Below are 24,826 nucleotides of genomic sequence, written 5' to 3' on the forward strand. Positions count from 1 at the left end.
CGCCGGCTACGCGACCACGCCCGTTCTCTCCCAGGTTGAGGTGTGGCACCCAAGTCCGTGTTCAGGACCGGCCTCCCTGCGTTGGGACAAAGTAAGTAGTCATGGGTCGGCAGGTCGCAGGGGCTACCAGGTGCGGTTACCCAGTGGTGCGTGTGTGAGTGGAGGAACCGCCGTTTCTCCGCCCACGTAACAATGCCTTCTGCTGACCCGCCACCAGTGGTGAGCCCGCGCCGCCCGCTTCCCAGTGATGAAGTCCCTCGGCGCTCAGAGCGGATCAGAAAAAGGTCGCTTTGCTATGGCGTATAGGGGAGGGAGGTGTATGTATATTATGTATGCTGGATTATGTATTATGTATGTATATTATGTATGTGCTCCATTTTATATTTATTCAGCCCTAGCTAGCGTGTGGCAATGTTATTACCATATCCCTGCGGCAGTGGCTCATGCCTGGCGGCGTATGGAAGCTGCTATTAATGTATCACATGCCATACGTCGTCTATGAATGGTGACCAGGACCTTAGCTAGGGAGCAGTGCTACCCACACTCTGTGTACATACTCTTATCCAGTAAACCGAACCTACAAAACTATACAGGTGTTTGTGTTCTCTCCTGTATATAGAACTTATTGCAGAACATCCTAACAATGTCCTCCTTTGGTATTGCATACTTGTACCCACAAATTGGGGAAACGCCATTGCAGCAGCGCACTGGTCGGGACCCTGTCGCCTATGAGTGTGGACCACAGGTTGAGAGTATTCCTTTCGTACAAGCAGGCTGCTGCCCTTCACTGAGATTATGAAGGAAAGGAAAATTGATTCATTACCACGGTTTAAGGTAACAAATAACCAACTAGGCGAAATTACGGTAGCGTGATTAAATTTACTTGGCAACACCGTAAACAACGGCAGTGAAATGCCACTTGTAATACCGTAAACAACCGACGGCCAGTGCCACTTGTAACACCACGAGCAACCAACAGTGACCTGCTATCATCAAACATAAATACAAGCAGGCTACCACCAAATACAGGCGGTGACAGTGGTTCATCCCGAACAAACTTTGAGACCTAACGAACTGCAAATGAATATCAATACAAAAAGGACAAAAGGTTGTGGAAATGGATCCGGTAGCAGAGAAGGGAACAAAAGGACAAAAAGGTGACGGGGCCAGAGGTAGGGGATTTGGCCACTCCAGAGCTGAACAACCGCGACTTTACGTAACTTAGAAGCTGAAGGGGCCACCACTCTGCCTGAGCCTGAATGCTCAAGCACCTGACCAAATCCTGGGTTCAACATGATGGCAGAGGTGGAGCGAACTGTGACTGAAATGCTGGGCGTATTTCACAAAGGGAAGAAAGGGAAGCAGCGACTTTTTTGGGTTTGGGAATGGCAAATTCGAACAGTTCTGGGGATACAAGTCCTGGATGAATACCGACTGCTGATGCTATTTGTGAAGTTGGGAAACAATAATAAATGATGAACCATCACACACCTGCGTCGGCGACATGAAGACCTGGGCGTTTACATAGCCCATTCTCCACGGTGGTGCTGATCTGCCATTGGGAGGATGTCTTCTGAAAGAACTTACATCAGCGGCCGGTGGCGGCATGTGCAGTTCTAACGGGCAGCTGGAAATGCTGGGTGAGAAATTACCTTCCACTACACCGCCAAAAAGACAGGGTGCAAAGAACCAGCCTGTAATCTCAGAAAAGCGACCTTGTCTTACGTCACTGGAAAAGATCTTCCTCACAACAAACCTGCGCCATTGGGCGGGGTCGCGACAACAGTCGGGGCCAATGGTCACAGTGCGCCAGGTGGCAATGCGAACCCGTATCTGAGGAGTTCGAAGGCCAGTGATCCGTGTATACCTTATTGAACCGCCACACCGTAAATCTTGAGCGTGCCGCGCCGGGAGTGTTATAGCGCTGGCTTCGCTTCCTGTGCTGGCGTGTGATGCTATTAAATCTTTCGACCTGTGACCTCGCCAGATGTAGAAGTGTTTACAGACAAGTCCTGGATTTCTGCTGGTGGACTGTCTTAGAGCTGAGTGGCGGTGGCTGCCTGCCCCTCCGTGGAACGGGTGCCCTCTCTAGTGATGCTGAAGACCAGCCTTCTGTCCAGAAATTTGTGCTGCAGGACGATTTACTTAATACTGTTTTCTCTTGGAACACCATACTGATCTGCATTGACCGCGCCTTAAGTACAGCCTAAGTGATGACATACCCCTGCGGTACTGAAATATTGTTGAATAATTAAGCCTACTCGTTCCTGCCTAACCTGGAATAATAAGACAATACAGAGTGAAGCAAAGCTAAGAATTATTATAATAGAGTTATGAACTTTGTGTTATGTCAGTATGTTTAATTTATTGTAATTAAAGATAAAATTGTGTGAGACTAACTAATTATGTATCAGATGGATCACCTTATGTAATATTATGAACACCTTCTCCTCAGCAGGTTTTGACCACATCAATAAATATTGAATGCGTCCAAAAGATGGGTTTCAATCCCTTAGACTTGCCCATTAACCTGAACGTCCTTAACTAAAGTGGCTTACACTCGGGATGGGATGGTGAAGGGAAACTCACAATATTAACTCTCTGTATACATATTGTGGATGTACAGTGCAGCTTGGCTGGGAAGTGGCACCGTGGTTACAAAGTGTAGAGAGGAAGCTGGTTGGTGAGGTGCTCCAGGAGGACAACTTGTGGGTCGCCATGCTCGCCGGCTGGAGTGGGAGCCACCAGGCGGGAGCCGAGGAGGAGGGGTGTTGCTTGCTGGTTGGTGGAGGTAGAAAGAGGTGGTCACTACGAGGTCAGGTCTTATATAGCGGAGGTGGCGTGGCAATAGTTGACCTACGTCATGTAAAGGCTGGTTGACCTACATCATGTAAAGGCTGAGGTTGACCCTAGACCGCGAGGCATACACTGGGGAATTGGCGAGGGAATTGACTGCTCATACATTTTCAAACAGCGTTTGTAGGGGACATGAACAGGGAAAGGCGTCAGTGATTGGAGTGCGTGCACGGCAGCTCCCTCTACACGGTGCATTCTGCAGGTATGGCCAAGCGCCCGACAGATCAAAGAGAGATGGCCGGATCTACGCAGCACACCACTGGCGGCCTAGAAGGTGGCGAGGTTCCGTGATGATGCTGAGATGGAGAGTATGGGCCGGATGTTAAGTGCGTGAATTGACGACCAGACCCAAGCGCCTTAAAACACCTTTATCACAACGCATGATTCAACAGAAGGCAAGATCGCTGTGGAAAGATATAATAAAGATAAACTAGCGTACTTGAGTTCAGTGCCAGTGGAGTGGATGGTTTGATAGATCTAGAAGCGTATATCAATCACAACCTAAAATACAAAGAGAATCAGCTAGCACCGACCATGAAGCAGCAGAAGTTCCCACCATTTCTTGCAACCATAATTAAAGGAGGTGGGTACGGTCCTAACAAGTCTTCAACTGGGCCGAGACCCAAGAAAATGCCTTCACGGACCTACACATATCTAAGGAGAAAAAAGGCAGCACCAGGATTCAAAGTTGCAAGTCCGCCTCACTCTATTGATTGGTGGAAATGCTGAGGTGACCTGAAGTTATAGCTTCTCCTTGTGTACTGGTCTGAAACACCCATGTTCTGAGGGGTTGTGAAAGAAGCGACTTCCTGTCCTCTGGCGTTCAAACCGTAGAAGCGTGGGTGACAGGTCTGTGATGTTACTACGACTACATGTTCAACTATGTGTCGATTAAAGCAGTGGCTATAATAAGGAAAATAATTTTGATAATAAAAGCTCTGATGGTGATGGAAACTTAGCGCGCAGGTCATCCATCAGCTATGGATCCGACAGATGTATTTATTAAGTTGTGTTTGCCTCCCAACACCACGGCTTTGCCTGCAACCCATGGACCAGGGCGTCATCTCACCACATTCAAGGTGCTTTCGAGCACTCCAGTATCTGGAGCAGCTGATTGGGGACCAAAGGAGAAGGAACCTACAATCTGGGAGTTTGGAAAAAACCTCAACATCCAGAAGCCATAAAAACATCAGTGATTCATGGGAAGCAATAACACAACAGAACATGAGCCCGATTGTGTGGGCGTAATCTGTGGCCCGATTATTGTGCACAACTCCATTTGGTTCCCTTCAGTGCCTGCAATAAGGAAGACTATTGTGACTTGCAAAGAAGGCTGGATTCGATGAAGTGGATGGCCTGGCGTAGAAGACTTCCTCGACTCACAATGAATATGCAATGAAGACCGGTGGGAACTGGAGGAGGCTTCAGCAGGAAGAAATGCTCCATACAATACACTGCCATTTATAGTATTTGTGATCCAGTTTAATTCTTGTCTTTGAAAACTCAGTCACTGCTTAGTTTAAAAGGTTAATCTTAGAAAATTTAAATAAGTTAAGTAACCTAATTTTCATATGCCAATGTGTTGAAGCCGAGGGAGTTTGTTAATTTATCTGTAAGTGCGGCAGTAGCTTCGAGGGTAGGACGTTGGGTGGGAAGAACCTCGGTCGACCCTACGCTCACTCTTCAGCTTAACCGTCATCCCGTTCAAAGGTAAAGTCTAGTAGTCCATGCTCCACCTCGTCCCTTAGTGTTGTAACTTAGTTATTTTGTTTGAATATGCAGTGATCCATTACTTAGCTTTGATGTGTTCTAAGTAGTAATCATGCTCCTTCAGCCTATTAAGCACAATGATATTCATGTCCGACTCTCCGGCTGACCATCATCTTGCTCACAGGTTCTTGTAGGCCATGGGTGGTTGTATAGACCCAGGACAACGTCCAAACTAGTATTTGGAGATGGATGAATGCCAATAAGGTCGGATATAGTCGCAAACATGGTTATGTGGTGAGCCAAGTCATTGGCTCAAGCCATTTGGCCATTCAAAATGATGCACCAGACGTGTTCACCGCCCACCTGTTGATCGTCCGCGACGTAAACAACGACCAGCTCATACAGTGTTGCTGTTGTTATGTGTCCACCTCTAAGTAGAGTCCTTTGGCTGTATTATTCGCCCGTGTATCCCGGTATGTCATCTCCAATTGTATGAGTGTCTGGAGTCAACTTAGTATGAGAGTCACCACTCTTTCTTGGCAAATGTAACAGAGTCACCCTAGGAGGTATTCATTTGTGGTGCTACCACGGCTAAGTCTGTGCTATCACGAGAGTAATCTCAGGTAACCTGTATTGTTGATGCCCAAGTGTACTATGTATGATTATAGTGTTATAGGTTTTCTAAAGGTACACCTATCAATGGTGAATGTGGAAGATGTACTGTACTGTACCGTGTTGAGAAGTACATGAGTGTTGCTCATGGTAGTTGGGTGTATTGGAAAGAGACATAAGTCTAACACTATTTTAATAAACCACTTTTATTGTATGTTAGAGGTATTATTTTCCTACAGTGTCCACCTTTGTTTCTTCCTATAGCTTGGTACCATTATTACAGTGAACCCGTGCTCTAGCCCTCGAGTCATGCTACCACAGGTCCGAGGTTAGGTAGTAACTTGTAGAAGTAAAGTAACTTAGACATAATTAGCATTTGGAGTCTTACAGTAGGAGTGGGGAAGAAGAAATTTTGGAGTAAGAAGTTAAGACAGAAAGAAAAGTAATTGTTTAAAGTAGTGGGACAGAGAAAAGAAATTATAAGTAAAGTATTATAGGAAGGAATCCCCTATAAATGGTGACAATGGGTGTCTCCTGTCTCTCTCCCCTACAGTTGGAGTATTGCTGTTCATACCCGGTATTATTATTACAGTACAGTATTAGATATTTTTTTGTAGGTTGTCAGTAACTTAATGTGTGGGATGAGATCATCGACTATTTAAATAACTGAGTACAGTTGACCCTTGGCATTCGCGGGTTTGTGATTCGTGATTTTGATGATTCGCGGTAAGCAGATAGTGGCCATGATGGCTAGCTTGCGAGCCTTTTCCTGCAGCACAATGAGTTGCCCCACGCAGCATCTTGTGTTGTACTCTCAAAACTTTAGTGTTTATGTGTGAAAATGAACCTAAAAGACTGCCTATAGCGTGTTGTTTCTCAGCTGAGAAAAGATGCCCGCCCTTCCTCAAGAGTTACAGCTCATTGGCTGTTGCAAATATATCCAATATGATCCAAGTAATGTTATGCGTGCAGGTATTTCTCAATGGTATATTCATGTCGTTGGGATGATTTCTGTGAGAGAAGATGTTGGCTAAATTATATAAAGATACTTACATTCATTATTTCAAACAGGAGCACGTAGGAAGTTTAATAGAAATCTTATACATGAATTAACTATTAAACTTTGGTAACAAATTCACGCTTTTGGAGGATCCATTTAATATATACAGTACTTATTTTTACCCACAATAAGTCATACTAAGACAAATTATGTATCCATAAAACTATATTATGCAAAACTAACATTTTAAAAGATCAGAATCACATTGAAATATTACACAGCCTCTGAAAATTGGTGGATGAGTGTGACAGACTTGAGTAAACTCCAGCGAACAACCCGTCAACGTGGTGGGAAAATATGAAGTTGTTCTAAGTCATATTTTCCGCCTCTGCCCCAGCGGCTGATATCAACATATTTCAATGTGATTCTGATGCTAAAATGTTTTTATATTGGTATTACTGATATAGGCGTAACAATATATATGACAATGAGTAAAATAAAAGTACCTATATGTACATCTCAGCATCAATTACTCCCAAAGTTTAACAATTAATTCATGTATAAAACGATAAACACGTCTTTGTTTGAAAGCCAATAAATAATATATTAATGGCATATGAGCAAATATCTTTCTCATCGGAAGCGGTCAGAGCCAAAATTGTGTAAACTCATTTGAAAATACATCATTTCTTCAGAACAAAATCGGACGGGTTTACAGCAGCCAATCATTCTTCAGCTTTCTTGAGAAGCGAGCTTATGCCTACTCAGCTGAAAAAATACACTATAGTGTCAGTGCTAGGGATGCTAGTGGTGAAATGTAAAGGCAGAAGTCGGTGATAGCCTTAACAAAAGAAAGTTGAATTATTAGACAGAAGTTAAAAGGGGATGTTTTGCTGCCACAGCTGGTCGGTTGTTTTGGTATAGAATTTGCCATATACAGTAGTGTACTAAGGTAGTACAGGGTATAAGTTGCTATTCGTGGTTTTGCTATTTGCGCCATTCCTTGGAACCTATCCCCTGCAAATAACAAGGGTTTACTGTACTGTAATATTAGAAAACTTAATCTTGAATGTGAGATTTGATGTGGTATACTGTACTGTATATGATGTAGAAAAAAAATATTATTTACTTTAAGATTAAGCTTGGGATGAAGATGCTGTCACAACGAAGTACCCTATTAAATATCATTGGACGATTAGGTCACCGGGGTACATCAACAGTTACAAGTAGAAGTACCTGAAGTTCCAGGACCCAAGTGTTATCCTCTAATTGGGTCCCTTTTCAACATGATCACTGATAAAGGTAGACAGTTGCTACATTATCTCATACTGTATTCCTCTTAACCACAAAAATAGACTTGGAATAAGAAGTTTGAATAAGAAAGATTGCTGTTCTTCTTTATCACCTCATATACAGTACTCTCTATGTTAAATATTAAAAAAGGTCTTTCATTTTGTTTTGTGTTATTGCTATTGAAAAAATATGTGGATATAACTCTCATCTCCTGTCTTAAAGGTTCAAGCCTAGGGCATCCATAGAACACCCAGCTGTGTAAATGGGTATCTAATTTTAGTTGGGGGAAGTGATGGCTGTCAAGTGCAATCCAGCCATGTTGCCTCCTTATGTATCAAAGCTTAGCACTCTATATATGGTGTATGGTATGCTGTTTCCACAGGTCATTGGGACTGGTAGATAAAATTTCACACCTGGTAATTGTACGCCATGCATTTTTGCTCTGGTAATTTTCCTACCTCTAATTTCACTCCCCATGCATTTAACTCCTGGTAAAATCACTCCGTGCAATAATTTATGAATGTAGAAAAAATGTTTATTGTTCTTTAATCACTCCTGGCTGCAGTAGCTGAACACGTGAATAGGTTGTTGAAGAATACATTCCGATGCTTGCATATTAACCACAGTGGGCATAAGTGACTGTGAGAAAAAAGATAATTCACTCCCAGTACAGTATAGTAATAATTAAATAAATTTATATAATTTAAGGTTAAATATAAGTATACAGTAATTACCCGCTTACTTGTGATCCAATAAAACCCACAGGGTACGTGTTAAGTGAAAACAGCTAAGTGAACAACAGAACATATATGGGATTAATTCAATAGAAACTGGCCCGACCCCCAAACTCCACTTTTCCGACTACAATACCTATGTTCTAGTAAAAAATAACATCTTAATTTTATGATGGTACATGCACCTGATTAATACTTAAAGAGAGAAATGCAGTCGCCAAGTTAATGTCCATTCAAATAATGGACTCCACTCCCTCCCCTCTTCTCACACTACACTGCTGGCTCTTCCCTCTCCTGAGAAATTTTGGGGAAAACCACTAAATTTTTCATAAATAATACCTCAAACTAAAGTTAGGATAATACAATTGACATTGCTGGATTCCTTGTAAGACCAGGAATATTTTGAATATAAATGTCATATATTTTGCACAAAAGATAACATATTTACTCCAGAGTAAACATTATATATCTAAAATTTGTATGTCTAATGCAAAATCTATGATGTGTATATTCAAAATGATCCTAGAATGTAAATTGAGCAATGTAAATTATATTCTGGCGAGTAATTTGTAACATCAATTTTATGAGCTAAAAACAAATATCTTCAGTTAATAAAAAAAAATATTTTCACCACACTATCTGTCAATCAAAAGAGTACCCCCTTGCCTCCCCCCTCTTCCAACTTGGCGTGGTCCGTCCATCCCTGCCCCCCACCCCCACCAATCCTCCCTTCAAGAGATGTTGGGTGAAAAAACTAAATTTTAACATTTAGTATTAAATAATACCTCAGATTAAAGTTAGGATAATATAATTGACATTGCTGCTTGGATTCCTTGTAAGACCAGGAATATTTTTGAATATAAATGTCATATATTTTGCACAAAAAGATAACATATTTACTCAGAGTAAACATTACATCTAAAATTTGTATGTCTAATGCAAAATCTATGATGTTTATATTCAAAATGATTATCAAATTATAAGAATTCCAGCAATGTAAATTGCTATTCTGACGAGTAATTTGTATGAATTTTATGAGCTAAAACAAATATCTTCAGTTAATAAAAAACAAAATATTCTTCACCACGGTAACAGATGGTGGTCGGTCCCTCCCTCCCCCACCCACCCCCACCAACCCTCCCCTACCAGATGTGTGGGAAAACCAAGAATATTTACTTTTTTAGTAATAAATAATACCTCAAACTAAAGTTAGGATAATATAATTGACATTGCTGGATTCCTTGTAAGACCAGGAATATTTTGTTCTAAATGTCATATATTTTTGCACAAAAAATAACACATATTTACTCAGAGTAAACATTATATCTAAAATTTGTATGTCTAATGCAAAATCTATGATGTTTATATTCAAAATGATCATCATATTGTAAGAATTGAGCAATGTAAATTATATTCTGGCGGGGTAATTTGTATCAATTTTATGAGCTAAAACAAATATCTTCAGTTAATAAAAAAATATTTTTCACCACACTATCTGTCAATCAAGTACCCCACCTTGCCTCCCCCTCTTCCAACAGCGTGGTCAAGTCCCATCCCTGCCCCCCCACCCCCACAATCCTCCTTCAAGAGATGTTGGGTGAAAAACTAAATTTTAACATTTAGTATTAAATAGCCTACCTCAGATTAAGTTAGGATAATATAATTGACATTGCTGGATTCCTTGTAAGACCAGGAATATTTTTTGAATATAAATGTCATATATTTTGCACAAAAGATAACATATTTACTCCAGGTAAACATTACATCTAAAATTTGCTATGTCTAATGCAAAATCTATGATGTTTATATTCAAAATGATTAACTCAAATATAAAATTCCAGCAATGTAATTATATTCTGACGGGTAATTTTGTATGAATTTTATGGCTAAAACAAATATCTTCCAGTTAATAAAAACAAATATTCTTCACCGCATTACAACAGATTAATTACGATTAGGTCCCTCCCTCCCCCCCACCACCCCCACCAACCCTCCTACCACCAGATGTGTGGGAAAACCAGAATATTTACTTTTTAGTAATAAATAATACCTCAAACTAAAGTTAGGATAATATAATTGACATTGCTGGATTCCTTGTAAAGACCAGGAATATTTTTAGTCTAAATGTCATATATTTTGCACAAAAATAACATATTTACTCAGAGTAAACGTATATCTAAAAATTTGTATGTCTAATGCAAAATCTATGATGTTTATATTCAAAATGATCATCATATTGTAAGAATTCCAGCAATGTAAATTATATTCTGGCGGGTAATTTGTATGAATTTTATGACACAAAACAGGCAGGCAGGCAGGGTGGGGGGGTGGGGGTGGGGGAATCTAAAAAGCTCTCGAAATGACACTCTCGCCAGAGTACGTGGAAAACCGTGTTAAGTGAAAGTTCGGCTCTGGCGAGGCACCGCGATACGTGAAATCGCTTAAGCGAAACCGTGTTAAGCGGGGTATTACTGTAGTTCCAAAATTTAGGGCCCCACCAATTCATCAAAATAGGTTTGGCTGTGAAATTTCTGATGAATACAGACTCCAAGATACTGGCAAGGTTTTCTTGCATTTTGATAGTGGTGATAACAGGGTTTTATCTCTCACAATTTATAATTGTTGATAGACTAGTGTAAATACTAACTTAGTTAAAAGCTTAACAACCATAGCTGTTGAAGTGCAGTAATGCATTATATCAGTAACTCATTTAACTGTAGTTGTGAGAATGACGTAAATAAATTACTCATGTTTACAACAGAGAAGGGTCTGTCATACATTGGTCACAAGAGATGTATCTCCCTAACATTAAGTCCTGTTTGCCAGCTGCCTCTTCATGAACCCAGAGGTCTCTGAATCTTTGGGTTCATGAAGAGGCAGGTGAGGCGACAAGACTTTTCAGCATGAGTGTACACTTGTGTTGGTCCTTTTTTATAGATATATATCACGCACAAGTATATATATATATATATATATATATATATATATATATATATATATATATATATATATATATATATATATATATATATATATATATATATATATATATATATATATATATATATATATATATATATATATATATATATATTAGTTTTGGAACTAGTAAGTGGCAGGGCTGAAATAAACACTTTGCTGGTGTTTGCTTTATTGTGGAAAAATATAGTTTCACAGGTACTGAGTTCAGTTGAGAGTATATTGTACCTTCTCTGCTAAGGGAAGTGTCTTAGTGCACTTATAGGAGAACGTTTAAGTGAGGTGTTCACTGGGTAACAAGTGATATGAGTCTGCCCGCTCTCTCCTGCTCAGGCGTGAGACGCAAGGAGGAGCGGGCGAGGTATTTGCAAAATCAGCTTGACCTCACTCAACTTCTGATGAAGTTACAGACCTCAGCATGTATGACATGAACAACTACAGAGTCATGGTCGAATAACTGCTAGGTCATTGTTGAATAACTTTTTTGTTCAATCCAGAATGCGACATCTAGCATTGATTACCCGAGCAGGAGGTGGAGAGGGAGGTGACATTGCGTATAAGGATCAGCTTAGGTCCAGATTATAAGTATAAACTTTTTGGAATATTTTCCAATATTAGGAACATTCACCGGAAGGTAAAATGTTAATTTACATATCCTAATTAGGATACTCACTTTATTCTGATGAGGAAGAAGAAGGTTACGGTTGTGAAGATTGACTAGGTGGGGGAGGGGACCCCAGTACCACCACATATGAAGCATCTTTCAGAGATAGATGAAGATAGCTGTTTTAAAAGGTTTTTGAAGATTTCAAAAAGCCCACTTCTTTGATCTGACTGAGGCTCATATGCCGCAGAAAGGCCACAGACCCTGCATATTTCCTGGTGTCATGTGCAAAAAAAATTTTTGCCAGTGTCTGCTTGACTCACTAACTGAGATAAATATTTTGTCATTTGACTAGGAGACAATTTCTTACCATCTTGTGATGAGAATACATAGGAGCCTCGATTAGGGAATCTGATAAACCATTCTTGAAAAATCTTATCTGGGCACAATATATGAGGAACCCTTGTCTCACCCATTAGCCATTTTATCCTGATAGGTTGAGCTTGAAAATCCTCCCTTTCATTTTTTCTTAGAATCTCTGTAGGAAAAAGGTGACATCTTCCTCAGAAAATACCAATAATGATGGATTATTGGAAATTGAAATCAGCTCACTGATTCTCATACCTGTTGCGACATCAACATATCCCACCCATCTCCACCCCTCGAGAGTTGACATTTGTTTACTGCTTGCACTAGGGCAAGAGATGACGGTAGCAATGCGTGTGATGGAGGGTTTTGAGAATTGCAATTAAATGCCAGGTAACGACGTTTCCTCCTAATATTACGTACTTAAGTAATTATTAGATGTTTTAATTGCCTGAATGTTGGCCTGGCGAGTTAATGCTAGGCATTTACATACCTAGGTATAAAGCTTGACGTTACATTCTGGACTACAGTTTTACCCCGCCTAACGCGGTTTCACTTAAGGCGTTTTCGCATATACGCGGTGCCTTGCCAAAGCTGAACTTTCACTTAACGCAGATTTTTTCCACATATACGCGGTGAGTGTCCGAGACGCTATTTTTAGATTTGCCCCACCCGCCACCCTGCCTGACTGCCTGTTTTAGCTCATAAAATTCATACAAATTACCAGGCCAGAATATAATTTACATTGCTGGAATTCTTATAATTTGGTGATCATTTTGAATATAAACATCATATATTTTGCTTTAAACTTACAATTTTTAGATAAAATTTTTTCTCTAGGTAACTATGGTATCTTTTGTGCAAAATATATGACATTTATATTCAAAATATTCCTGGTCTTACAAGGAATCCAGCAATGTCAATTATATTATCCTAACTTTAGTTTGAGGTATTATTTATTAAAATTTAGTGGTTATCCCACACATCTCCTTGGGACGGTTGGTGGGGGGTGGGGGGGAGGGAGGGACCGACCGACCATCTGTTACCCTGTGAAGAATTATTATTTTTTTTTATTAACTGAAGATATTTGTTTTAGCTCATAAAATTCATACAAATTACCCGGTCAGAATATAATTTACATTGCTGGAATTCTTATAATTTGGTGATCATTTTGAATATAAACATCATAGATTTTGCTTTAAACTTACAATTTTTAGATAAAAATTTTTCTCTAGGTAACTATGGTATCTTTTGTGCAAAATATATGACATTTATATTCAAAATATTCCTGGTCTTACAAGGAATCCAGCAATGTCAATTATATTATCCTAACTTTAATCTGAGGTATTATTTAATACTAAATGTTAAAAACTCTGGAAGGGAGGATTGGTGGGGGGTGGGGGGGAGGGTTGGGACTGACCGCACGGTTGGAAGAGGGGGGGAGGCAAGGTGGGGTACTTTGATTGACAGATAGTGTCGTGAAGATTATTTTTTTTTTATTAACTGAAGATATTTGTTTTAGCTCATAAAATTCATACAAATTACCCGGTCAGAATATAATTTACATTGCTGGAATTCTTATAATTTGGTGATCATTTTGAATATAAACATCATATATTTTGCTTTAAACTTACAATTTTTAGATAAAAATTTTTCTCTAGGTAACTATGGTATCTTTTGTCCAAATTATATGACATTTATATTCAAAATATTCCTGGTCTTACAAGGAATCCAGCAATGTCAATTATATTTTCCTAACTTTAGTTTGAGGTTATCCCACACATCTCCTTGGGACGGTTGGTGGGGGGTGGGGGGGGGGAGGGAGGGACCGACCGACCATCTGTTAGCCGGCTGTGTAGTGTGAGAGGGGGAGGGAGTTGAGTCCATTATTTGAATGGACATTAACTTGGCGACTGTATTTCTCTATTTCTCTTAAGTATTAATTGTGTGCATGTACCATCATAAAATTAAGATGTTATTTTTACTACAACATAGGTATGTGCCTTCAAAAAGTGGAGTTTGGGGGTCGGGCCGGTTTCTATTGGAATTAATCCCATATGTTCTGTTGTTCACTTAACGCGGGACCCTCTGGGTTCAATTGACCGCGTTAAGTGGGGTACAACTGTAGAGAAGAAAAAGGTTATACTGTGTTAATCTACACCACGAAGATGCCGGAAAACCAGCTTTTTAAAGTGAAACAGATTGTATAAGTATGGAAATACAGAAGAAGGCAGAGCATTCCACAGTTTGGCTGTGTGAGGAAAGAAGGATGTACTATAACGGGTTATTCTAGTGTGACTGACATCCACAGAGAAACGGTGGGCACCACGGGCAAGACGTGTGTTACGAGCCCACGGCCTTGCTGGTGGTACACAGGAAGCCAAATCCACTGAACATTGCCCGTTAAAGTACCTGTAAAAGAGAGAGAGTGAAGCAACATTGTGGCAACGAGAATGGTTGGGTATTATACATATAAGTATTATACATTTGGGTGAATATTTATATAATACAAATGGTGCTGTTACACACCTCCCCTAAAGTATCAGCCCCTTTTTCTCATCGATACAATGTGTCACAATGGACATATATTTCCGATCACTAGTTGTGATTCCTGCATTATGTTGGTAGACCTGCCTTCCTAATATCTGTGAGGTTGTCAGTTATTATTTTTGGCATTTGTTGTAATTACGGTGAATCACCGTGCTCCATCTTTAGTAGAATAATATAATTACCTGTATATTAATGTAGCGAAAACATGTCAACGGCAGTCAAATAGTGGGTGTTTACTGCTGGAAATCCATGACCAACACTAGTACAGTACCCGAGACTCATTGGAAAACACAGCTTGCACTGACGAACATGGAGAAATGTCACTTTCTGAATAACATTATAGCTATAAATCAATGCTTGTTGCTAGGCCTATGTCGTGAAGGGCGATGATGCTACCTCGAGTTGCCTGTAATGTTTCCAGAGTGATTGTCAATCCCTGGAAGGACTTCATGACATCGTCTTATAATGTGTATTTGATAATGTTCCTTTGCCAGCACAAATCATAAGATGATACATTATACAGTGGTCCCTCGATTAACGAACACAATTGGTTCCACAGAATCGTTTGTTTACCGAAAATTTCGCTAACGGAGTCTATTATTTCAATGAGATAATGAGTAATTGGTTCCAACTCACAGAAAAGGTACATACAAAGTAAAGCCAAAAAACGCATAAAATCAGAAAAACACCTAAAAATCCCTGAAATCGTCCTTAAATCACTACAGTTTATATAAACGTACATATACACTAGAACTCTTAAATCATTACTGTACAGTGATCCCTCGGTTAACGAAATTTCGGTTAACGAATTACCTTCCATAAGATTCTTCACTTCGGTTAAAGAGCAATCTCTCGATTAACGAATTCCTTACGAGCACCCCTCAACATGTTTTCGCTTGCTCACTAGTTATCGTATTAGTCCGCCAATACAGTAATTGGTTCTAGGGCTTAAATTCTTTACTATTTTAGTAAATATCAAGAAGTTTGTACTATTTAATAATTTTAAAAATCTTATATTAAAATTGTTAGTCATTTTAACAATTATTTAACATAATTTAAGTACAGGGAAACTAGTTTTTAGCACGCCAAACAGCCACTCAACACACCAAACAGGCGTCAGTCCCTTTGTCTTTTCAGTTTCTTCAACATAAACTATTTTTTCTGTTTTTACAGTGAAATTATTGGTCATTTTGAAATTTATTTTACATATTGATGATATATAGCACAGTGCAGTGTTGATTTAAAGAAAATATTCTTTATTTACAGCAATTAAACTTAAAATTTTAGTGTTGAAATTATTTTTGAATCCAGCATGGGTCCCAAGAAATCCAGAAAAGCAATTTCTATCCAGGTGCAACAGGAAATTATTAAGAAACATGAAGAAGGCATCAGAACAAATGTGCTTAGCAAAGAATATGGCATGTCGACATCAACTGTGTCGACAATTCTTTCACAGAAAGACAAATTCAAGGGAGTGAAAGTGAGAGACAAATCTACCAGAGTGTTTAATGGTAGATCCCTAATAGCAGAAACAGAGAGGTTACTTCTCATTTGGATTAGGGAAAAACAAATGAAAGGTGATTCAGTTTCGACCATATTTATTTGTGAAAGAGCCAGGGAGATTTACGAACATTTAAAGGCAGATCAACCTGGTTCTTCAGGCACAGAGTTTGAAGAGTTGAGGGCCAGCAAGGGTTGGTTCGAAAAATTTAAGAAAAGAAGTGACATTTTTAGTGTTGTTAGGCATGGTGAGGCTGCCAGTGCTGATAAGGAAGGAGCAGCAAAATTTTTAGTGGACTTTAAAGAACTGGTGGATGAAGAAAATTATCTTCCACAGCAAGTGTTCAGTGTGGACAAAACTGTTCTGGAAAAAGATGCCCAAAAGGACATTCATCACCAGAGATGAAGCCTCTTTACCTGGGCATAAACCCATGAAAGACCGTCTCACTCTATTGCTTGGTGCCAATGCTTCAGGGGATTTCCGACTGAAGCCTATGCTTGTCTACCACTCTGAGAACTCCAGGGTGTTCAAGCAACAAAAAGTGGTAAGAGGACGGCTTGGAGTTTATTGGAAGTCCAACCGTAAGGCATGGGTGACAAGACAGCTCTTTAATGAATGGGCAGTTGAGGTGTTTTGCCCTTCTGTGAAGAGCTACCTAACCACCAATAAACTTCCTTTAAAGGTTCTTCTCCTTATGGATAATGCCCCTGGTCATGACCCTCAACTTGCCAGCACTTTGAAGTCTCAATTTGACTTTGTCAAGTGTTGTTTTTGCCTCCCACCACTACATCAATCATACATCCAATGGACCAGAATGTGATCAGCAACTTTAAGAAGCTGTACATGAAGAAAATGTTCAGGATGTGTCATCAGGCAACTTCCACTGATCCTGAACTAACACTGGCACTGTTCTGGAAGACAATTTAACATCCTGGAGGCTGTAAAATTGATTGTGTCCTCATGGCAAGAAGTCTCCACTAGATCCCTCAATTCTTCATGAGAAGCACTGTGGCCATCAGTAGTCCATGATTTTGAGGGATTTGAGGAAGAAGCAGAGTTGGACCAGGAGATTGTGTCCATTGGTCAGTCATTGGGCCTTGAAGTGGAGGAGGATGATGTAGAAGAGCTTGTGATGTCTCATGAGCAGGAACTTATTCCTGAAAACTTACAGCAACTGGATGAGATGTTATAGGCTGACGGTGGTGAGGAGGAAAAGGAAAGTGATGACCATATGTCTACTTTAGATTTGAAAGATGCTGCTCACTACTGGGAGAAGTTCAGGAATCTGGCATCAAGGCACCCTAATGTGGAAAAAGCAGAACTTGCTTTGTGTAATGTTGAGGACACAGTGGTCTCCTTCTTCAAACATCAGTTTCTTCATTAAAAGGCAGTGGGAACAAGATGCTAGCCCTCAGCCTTCCACTTCAAGAAGGAGAGTGGATGTTCCTGCTGGAGAATCTGTCAGTCCAGAGGTTCCTGACATTTTCATGGAAGGTGACTCACCTTCCAAGAAGCAGTAAAATGCTTCTCCTCCACCTCCACTTCCTTCTCTGCTCCCTTCTCCTCCTCCACATCCCACTTCAAATTCACATCAGCATTATCATTCAGGAGCCTTCTACATACACACCTCAAAGTAAGTGTACTTTACTACCTTTTTTGTTGACTTTATGCAATTTTCGGTGAGCTGGAACCAATTACCCAAAAACCCATTGAAACAATGGTTTTGGTTAACGAATTTTTCGGTTAACGAGCAACCTTCTGGAACGAATTGTGCTCGTTAACCGAGGGACCACTGTACAGTAATGTGATACAAGTGATTAATTTTTATCTCGTGCAGAATATATGACGTTTATATTCAAATTATTCGCTGTCTTGCAAGGATTCCAGCAATGCAAATTATATTCTCCTAACTTTAGTCTGTGATGTTATATAAGATAAAAACTGTAAGCCTAAAATGGCTGGGCAGATGGGGGAGGGGGAGGTGAGGTGATATGTTTGACAGTTGGCGCTGAAGGTCTAATGCGTGTTTATTTATCAGTCCTTAAACGTGACTAAGCTTTTCTCTTATAAAATGCCACTGAAACGACCTGGGAGAATATAATTTACATTGCTGGGATTCTTGTAAGATAGTGATTAATTTGAATATAAACAAGCTATAATTTGCACTAGACATGAAAATTTTAGTACTGTAATCATTAGTACATAATTATACGGTACAGGTTTGCACTTAGGTCATTTATTTCTTTTACGTTTCTTTTAGTATGGTGTGTGCATGTAAATGAATAAAAATAAATGAAGAAATTTATATAAATCTACCTAAAAATACAGTTGAAAAGCTTGTACATTATTAAAATGTACTAAACTAATGTACTAAAATTTTTATCTCGTGCAAAACATATGACGTTTAGTATATTCAGATTATTCACTGTCTTGCAAGTATTCCAGCAATGCAAATTATATTCTCAACTCTAGTCTGTGATATTATATAAGATAAAAACTGTAAGCCTAAAACCACCAAACCCTGGCTGGGAGGAGGTGACAGTGACAGGTTTGACAGTTGGCGCCTGTAAAGGCATGGGACTTAGGGATAGAAATCCCTTCCCAGCCTAATCAGGATCTTATAAAAGGAAAGTCAAGGACCATGGTTTTCTGAGGAATAACAAACAACCATTCGAGATTGACATCTATTTACTATAAAAATATAACACAAAACTCTGACCCCAATCAACAAACATGAAATAACAATTACGGGAGTCAAACAATTAAGAGAATCAACAATTAATGGAATCAACAAATTAATTGGAGTCAACAATTAATGGAATCAAACAGTTAATGGAATCAAACAATCAATGGGAGTCAGCAATTAATGGAATCAAACACTTTAGAGAATCAAACAATGAACAGATATTTCCTACGGCAGTGGCCCTGGAAATGGTCCAGTCAGGCTTCCTCACTCGAGCGGTGGTGGCCGATGTCTTGCTACAGCAGGAGAAACACCGGGGCACAGACGGGGGAGATGAACTGGCAGCCTCGGTAGTGGTTGGGGTAGGTGTCCAGAGATTGACAGTCGATAGGTGAAGGTCTGGGGACACAGCCCACGAGTCCAGAGCCTTTGATGAGAGCACCACCAGAATTTGGAAGAGCAGCGGGGAGGTGTGACTGGTTTGAAATCTGTGTAATGTCTGTCCGCGTCGCTGGTAGCAGTGACTTCCTAACCTCCGTCTAACCCCCCCCCCAAGTGGGAGTCGCGCCAGCAAACGAGCGAGTGAGCAGCGGTAACGAGCAGGAAGATCGTTACCGCCCTTACAGCGCCGAAGGTCCAGTGAAGTATTTATTTGTTTATTTATTTCCTTTAGATTGAGTTTTTCTTTTTGGCTTATAAAATGTCATAGAAGTGACCGGGGAGAATATAATTTACATTGTTGGAATTCTTATAAGATAATGACTAATTTGAATATACAGTATACCTGCTATAGTTTGCACTAGACAAAAATCTTAGTAATCATTTTGTACATTATTTTGAGTACATGTACAGTACAGCTTTGCCCTTGGGACAGTGTATGCATGTAAACGAGTAAAAATAAATGAATAAAGTTACATATATCGAGCCAAAAATATTAGTATAACTTTATGTAGACAGAACTTGGATGGCAAAATTTTAGAATGACCAATAATTTTAATATAAAAAATGCAAAAATATTCAAGAACACAACTTTCTTGATATTTACTCCACTGGAAACGAATGTAAACATAGAACCAATTACTGTATTGGCGGACTAGCTGATCACCTGATGCACACAACAAAGCGTGTTTCTCCAAAGGCTTTCGTTAATCGAAGTTTTGTTCGTTAATGGAACTGAAAGTCCTTATGGGAGCTAATTCGTTAATTGAACTGTTCGTTAATCGAGGGACCACTGTATTGATAATTGTTTCCTCATTAATTGAGGTAGAAATAGTATCAAAATGCAGTAAATCATACAAGTATACAGTGGTCCCTCAGTTAACGAACGCCTCGGTTAACAAAATTTTGATTAACGAATTACCTTCCATAAGAATCTTCATTTCGGTTAACAAAATTCTTACGAAAACGTGTCAACATGTTTTTGCTTGCTCACCAGCTGGAAGATTAGTCCACCAATACAGCAATCAGTTCTAGGGCTTATATTCGTTTCCATTGGAGTAAATATCAAGAAGGTTGTGTTATTCAATATTTTTCCAAGTTTTATATTAAAATTATTAGTCATTTTAACACTTATTTAACATAATTGCAGTACAGGGAACTAGTTTTTGGTGTGCCCATTAGCCACTTCACTCACCCACCAAGGCGTCAGTTTGTGTCTCTGTTCAGTGGAGGAAACACTGTGATCCGATATTACATTCATATACAAATACAGTGGTCCCTCGGTTAACGAACACAATTCGTTCCAGAAGGTCGTTCATTAACCAAAAATTTCGTTTACCGAATCCATTATTTCAAAGGGATACTGGGTAATTGTTTCCAGCTCACAGAAAAGTACATACAAAGTAAAACCAAAATGCAGTAAAGAACACTTACTTTGAGGTGTGTATGTAGAAGGCTCCTGGATGATGATGATGGGAATTAGAAGTGGGGGTGGAGGAGAAGGAAGTGGGGGTGGAAGAGAAATTACCCCCATGCTTCATGCCGTCATTTCACCCATAAAATTTTAAGTTCACTAGGTGTAATTCAAGATTATTTTCTTTAAATCAACACTACACAGCACTATATATTGTCAATATGTAAAATAAATTTCAGAATGACCAATAATTGTACTGTAAAAACGTAAAAATAGTTTATGTTCAAGAGAGTCACAAGCGAGATGTTACCTCCACTGACCAGAGATACAAACTGACGCCTTGCTGGGTGAGTGAAGTGGCTGATTGTCGCACCAAGAACTAGTTTCCTGTACTGCAATTATATTAAGTAATTGTTAAAATTACTACAAACTTGGAAAACTTGGAAAATTATTTAAGCCCTAGAACCGATTACTGTATTGGCGGACTAATATTTCAGCTGGTGAGCAAGCGAAAACATGTTGACACGATTTGTAAAAATTTTGTTAACCAAATTTTTGTTCGTAAACAGAATTTAATATTCTTATGGAAGGTAATTCGTTAACCGAAATTTCGTTAACCGAGGGATCACTGTACTTCATCCTGGAAGTGGAAAAATACCTTGCTTCCAAGAAGATGGAATTTATGTGGTTATTATTGACAGATGATGCACCAGGCCATGCAGAAAGTTTGCAGTTTAGCCATCCAGGTGGTGTTTCTACCCATTGCTCTTATCCAGCCTCTCAATCAGGGTGTAATACGCACCTTCAAGGCATATTATACATGCCGCTCTTTTGGTTATATCCGTAGTGCCATGTTTGAAGACCCTGACCTTGATGTTACCAAGTGTTAGAAGGAGTATAACATTGCAGACTGCATTACCAACATTCATTGAATCATTCAGTTAATTTAAACCAGAGACAGTGAATGCTTGTTGGTGCACCTTATGGCCTGAGTGTGTGAATAATTTTCAGGGATTTCCGTTCATAGTAAAGGATGTGAATGACATTGCGAGTGTTGCATGTCAGTTGGATGGTGAGGGGTTTGTGGACATGGCTGCTGAAGACGTGGAAGAGCTGATTGATGGGCATGGAGAGGATTTGGAAGAGTTGGTAAAAAGTGCTGAGGAAGATATTATGGAATTGCAACAAGAAGGTTGGAGCTTGGAATATTTTGGTGAACTATTTCATCGAGTAAAGATGGTGAATGATTTCATTGTTGACCATGACCCTTCCATGGAACACAGCCTTAAGATGGTTCGAGGAATCAACCAGGTACAGTAAGTCCTCACTTAGCGTAGGCCCGCTTAACGTTGTTTCAGTATTACGTTGCTAATCTTTAGAGACCAAAATTTTTTTTAACGTCCCGGTGACTCGGTACTAAGTCGTTTGCCTCGCCACGGACTTCTTTTTACAGCGCATCACCCTCTCCCTTAGGACAAATATTTCATTTACCTTTTTCACAATATGTATTTAAGGATGGTGTGTGCATGTAAAGGAGTAAAAATAAATGAAGAAAGTTACTATATTTACCGAAAAATAAGCTGGAAAAACATGTACAGCACTTAAATGTACTTAAGGGACTAAATTTTTTATCTCTTGTGCAAAATATATGATGTCTATATTCATATTATTCTATGTCTTGCAAGGATTCCAGTAATGCAATTTATATTCTATTAATTTTAGTCTGTACCATTTTATAAGATAAAAACTTTAAGGCTAAACAACCTTCAATCTTGCCGGAAGTTCGGAGGGGGAGGTGATGTATTATGACAGCTGGCGCCAGCCCGCTGGCCTACCAAGGTTACCTAATGGTATTTATTTATCTGTTATGTAGAGGAGTTTTGAGTTTTTCTCTTATAAATCTCAATGAATGACTTTATAGTAATGCATACAAGTACCTCACCAGGCATCACAAGGAGCTTTGAATTTATGTACAGTACAGTGGGGTATGCTATAACGAACGGATCCTACTTCAAATATTCCTATAACGAACTATTTTACCTATAAAATTAAGAATGCTATAACGAACGCAACTCCTACAACGAACGCGGATGAATACAGGACTATTTCGTCTGGCGCATGAATATTGTTGTACCGCGACCCACAACAAGAGCGTCAGGCGCCATCTTTGTCTCATTGTGTAGCCAGTGCACCACTGTTATTGTTGAAATTTCGTCTTTTGATGTGGAAATATGAGTTATTTGTATAAATATTTTGTTATACAAGTGTACAATTGTAACAGTGAATCGTCCAAAGCGAGTGAGAAAGCTTATAACTCTTGAAACTAAGAAAGAAATCACAAAGAAACGTGAGAATGGAACAAGCATTGCGAAACTTAGTGATGAATATGGGATGGCTAAATCGACTATATGTACGATTTTAAGGATAAAGGAGTTGAAAACTGTGCAAGTGGCTAAGGGAATCTCTAGACTTAGCAAAGCAAGGTGTAATGTGATTGAGGAGATGGAAAATTTACTCTTAGTGTGGATAAAGGAGAAAGAAATGGCAGGTGATAGCATTAGTGAAGCCATAATTTGTGAGAAGGCCAGACAATTGTTTGAGGACCTTAAAGCCAAGACTCCTAGTGGAAGAAGTGACAGTGATGTGCCAGTGTTTAGGGGTACCAAGGGGTAGTTTACTGGTTTCAGAAGGAGAAATATATTACACAGTGTTGTGAGACATGGTGATGCTGCTAGTGCAGATAAGGAAGCAGCTAAGGAACACCATGACATTTTTTGGAATGTGATTAAAGAGGGAGGCTTTGTTTCTCAGCAGGTATTCAACTGTGATGAAACTGGACTTTTTTGGAAAATATGCCTCGCCGTACATACATTACAAGGGAGAAAACTTCTGTCCCTGGCCATAAGCCAATGAAAGACAGGCTTACCCTCCTTCTTTGTGCTAATGCTTCTGGTGACTGCAAAATAAAACCACTCCATATGTACCATGCAGAAAACCCCAGAGCTTTCAAAAACATTAGGAAGAACCGCCTAGATGTTATGTGGCGGTCAAACCCAAAGGCTTGGGTGACCAGGAGTCTTTTCTCTGAGTGGGTGATTGAGGTGTTTGGGCCCAGTGTTCGGGAATACCTCAGGGAGAATAATCTTCCACTGAAAGCTTTGTTGGTGATGGACAATGCACCAGCCCACCCTCCTAATTTGATGGTTGAATTGCCAGAGGAGTTCAACTTCATCACTGTGCACTTCTTGCCACCCAACACAAAACCTCTCATCCAGCCCATGGATCAGCAGGTATTTTCTAACTTTAAGAAGCTATACACAGAGGCACTGTTTAGAAAATGTTTTGCCTCCACTTCTTCCAGTGATGTTAGTTTGAAGGAATTTTGGAAGAGTCACTTCATAATAGCAGACGCTGTGTTTTTAATTGCGTCAGCCTGGAAAGAGGTTACTATGAGGTGTCTTTGTGCTGCTTGGAGGACATTGTGGCCTGAATGTGTGCTTCAAAGAGACTTTGAAGGCTTCGAAGAGTTAGAGGAAGAGGCTGTTGTACATGAAATATTGTCTCTGGGCAATTCCATGGGCCTGGAAGTGGATGATGATGATGATGTTGAGGAGTTGGTGGAAGAGCACAGTAAGGAGCTGTCCACTGTGGAGCTGCTTGAGCTTCACAAAGAAGAAAATGAGACACTGAAGCGGAGCTTAACTTCTGAGGAGTCGGGAGGATGAGGACAAGGAGGAAAGCTGCATCATTCCAGCCAAAGATCTCAAGGATGTGTTCTTTTGCTGGAGCAAACTGTCTAAGCTTGCGGAGGATTATCATCCTGATGTTGGTGCTGTGGAAAAAGCCATCAGTGTGTTTAATGACAATGTGATGAACTACTTTTAGAAGGTCCAGAAATCAAGGTTGAAGCAGCCAACCCTGGATTCCTTCTTTAAAAAAGTAGCAAAAGACCCTACAGACAAAGTGCCTGTAAGACAGTCACCAAAGAAGGCTAGGAAGGATGACTCCTCTCCTTCCACCTCTTCTCCATAATTCTCTCCTCCCCCCCTCCCTCTCTGCCTCCTGTCCCGCATGCTGAACAACATT

At 39.7% G+C, this 24,826-nt stretch overlaps 1 protein-coding gene across 2 annotated transcripts in view; it reads left to right on the forward strand.

The window, feature by feature from the left end:
- Positions 1–7,312: 7,312 nt before the first annotated feature.
- LOC121876072 (probable cytochrome P450 301a1, mitochondrial) overlaps positions 7,313–24,826 on the forward strand; it is a 149,294-nt gene continuing 131,780 nt past the window's right edge. For both annotated transcript variants that reach the window (XR_006090714.1, XM_042380982.1), the window contains exon 1: positions 7,313–7,480. Coding sequence is in view for 1 of the 2 variants with exons in the window: in XM_042380982.1 (XP_042236916.1) it covers positions 7,465–7,480 (16 nt within the window). In the remaining variant the exon portion in view is untranslated. The remainder of the gene's footprint in view (positions 7,481–24,826) is intronic.

The sequence above is a fragment of the Homarus americanus genome, unplaced genomic scaffold (assembly GCF_018991925.1).
Source record: "Homarus americanus isolate GMGI-L3 unplaced genomic scaffold, GMGI_Hamer_2.0 scaffold34921, whole genome shotgun sequence".
Classification (NCBI taxonomy): Eukaryota; Metazoa; Arthropoda; class Malacostraca; order Decapoda; family Nephropidae; genus Homarus; species Homarus americanus.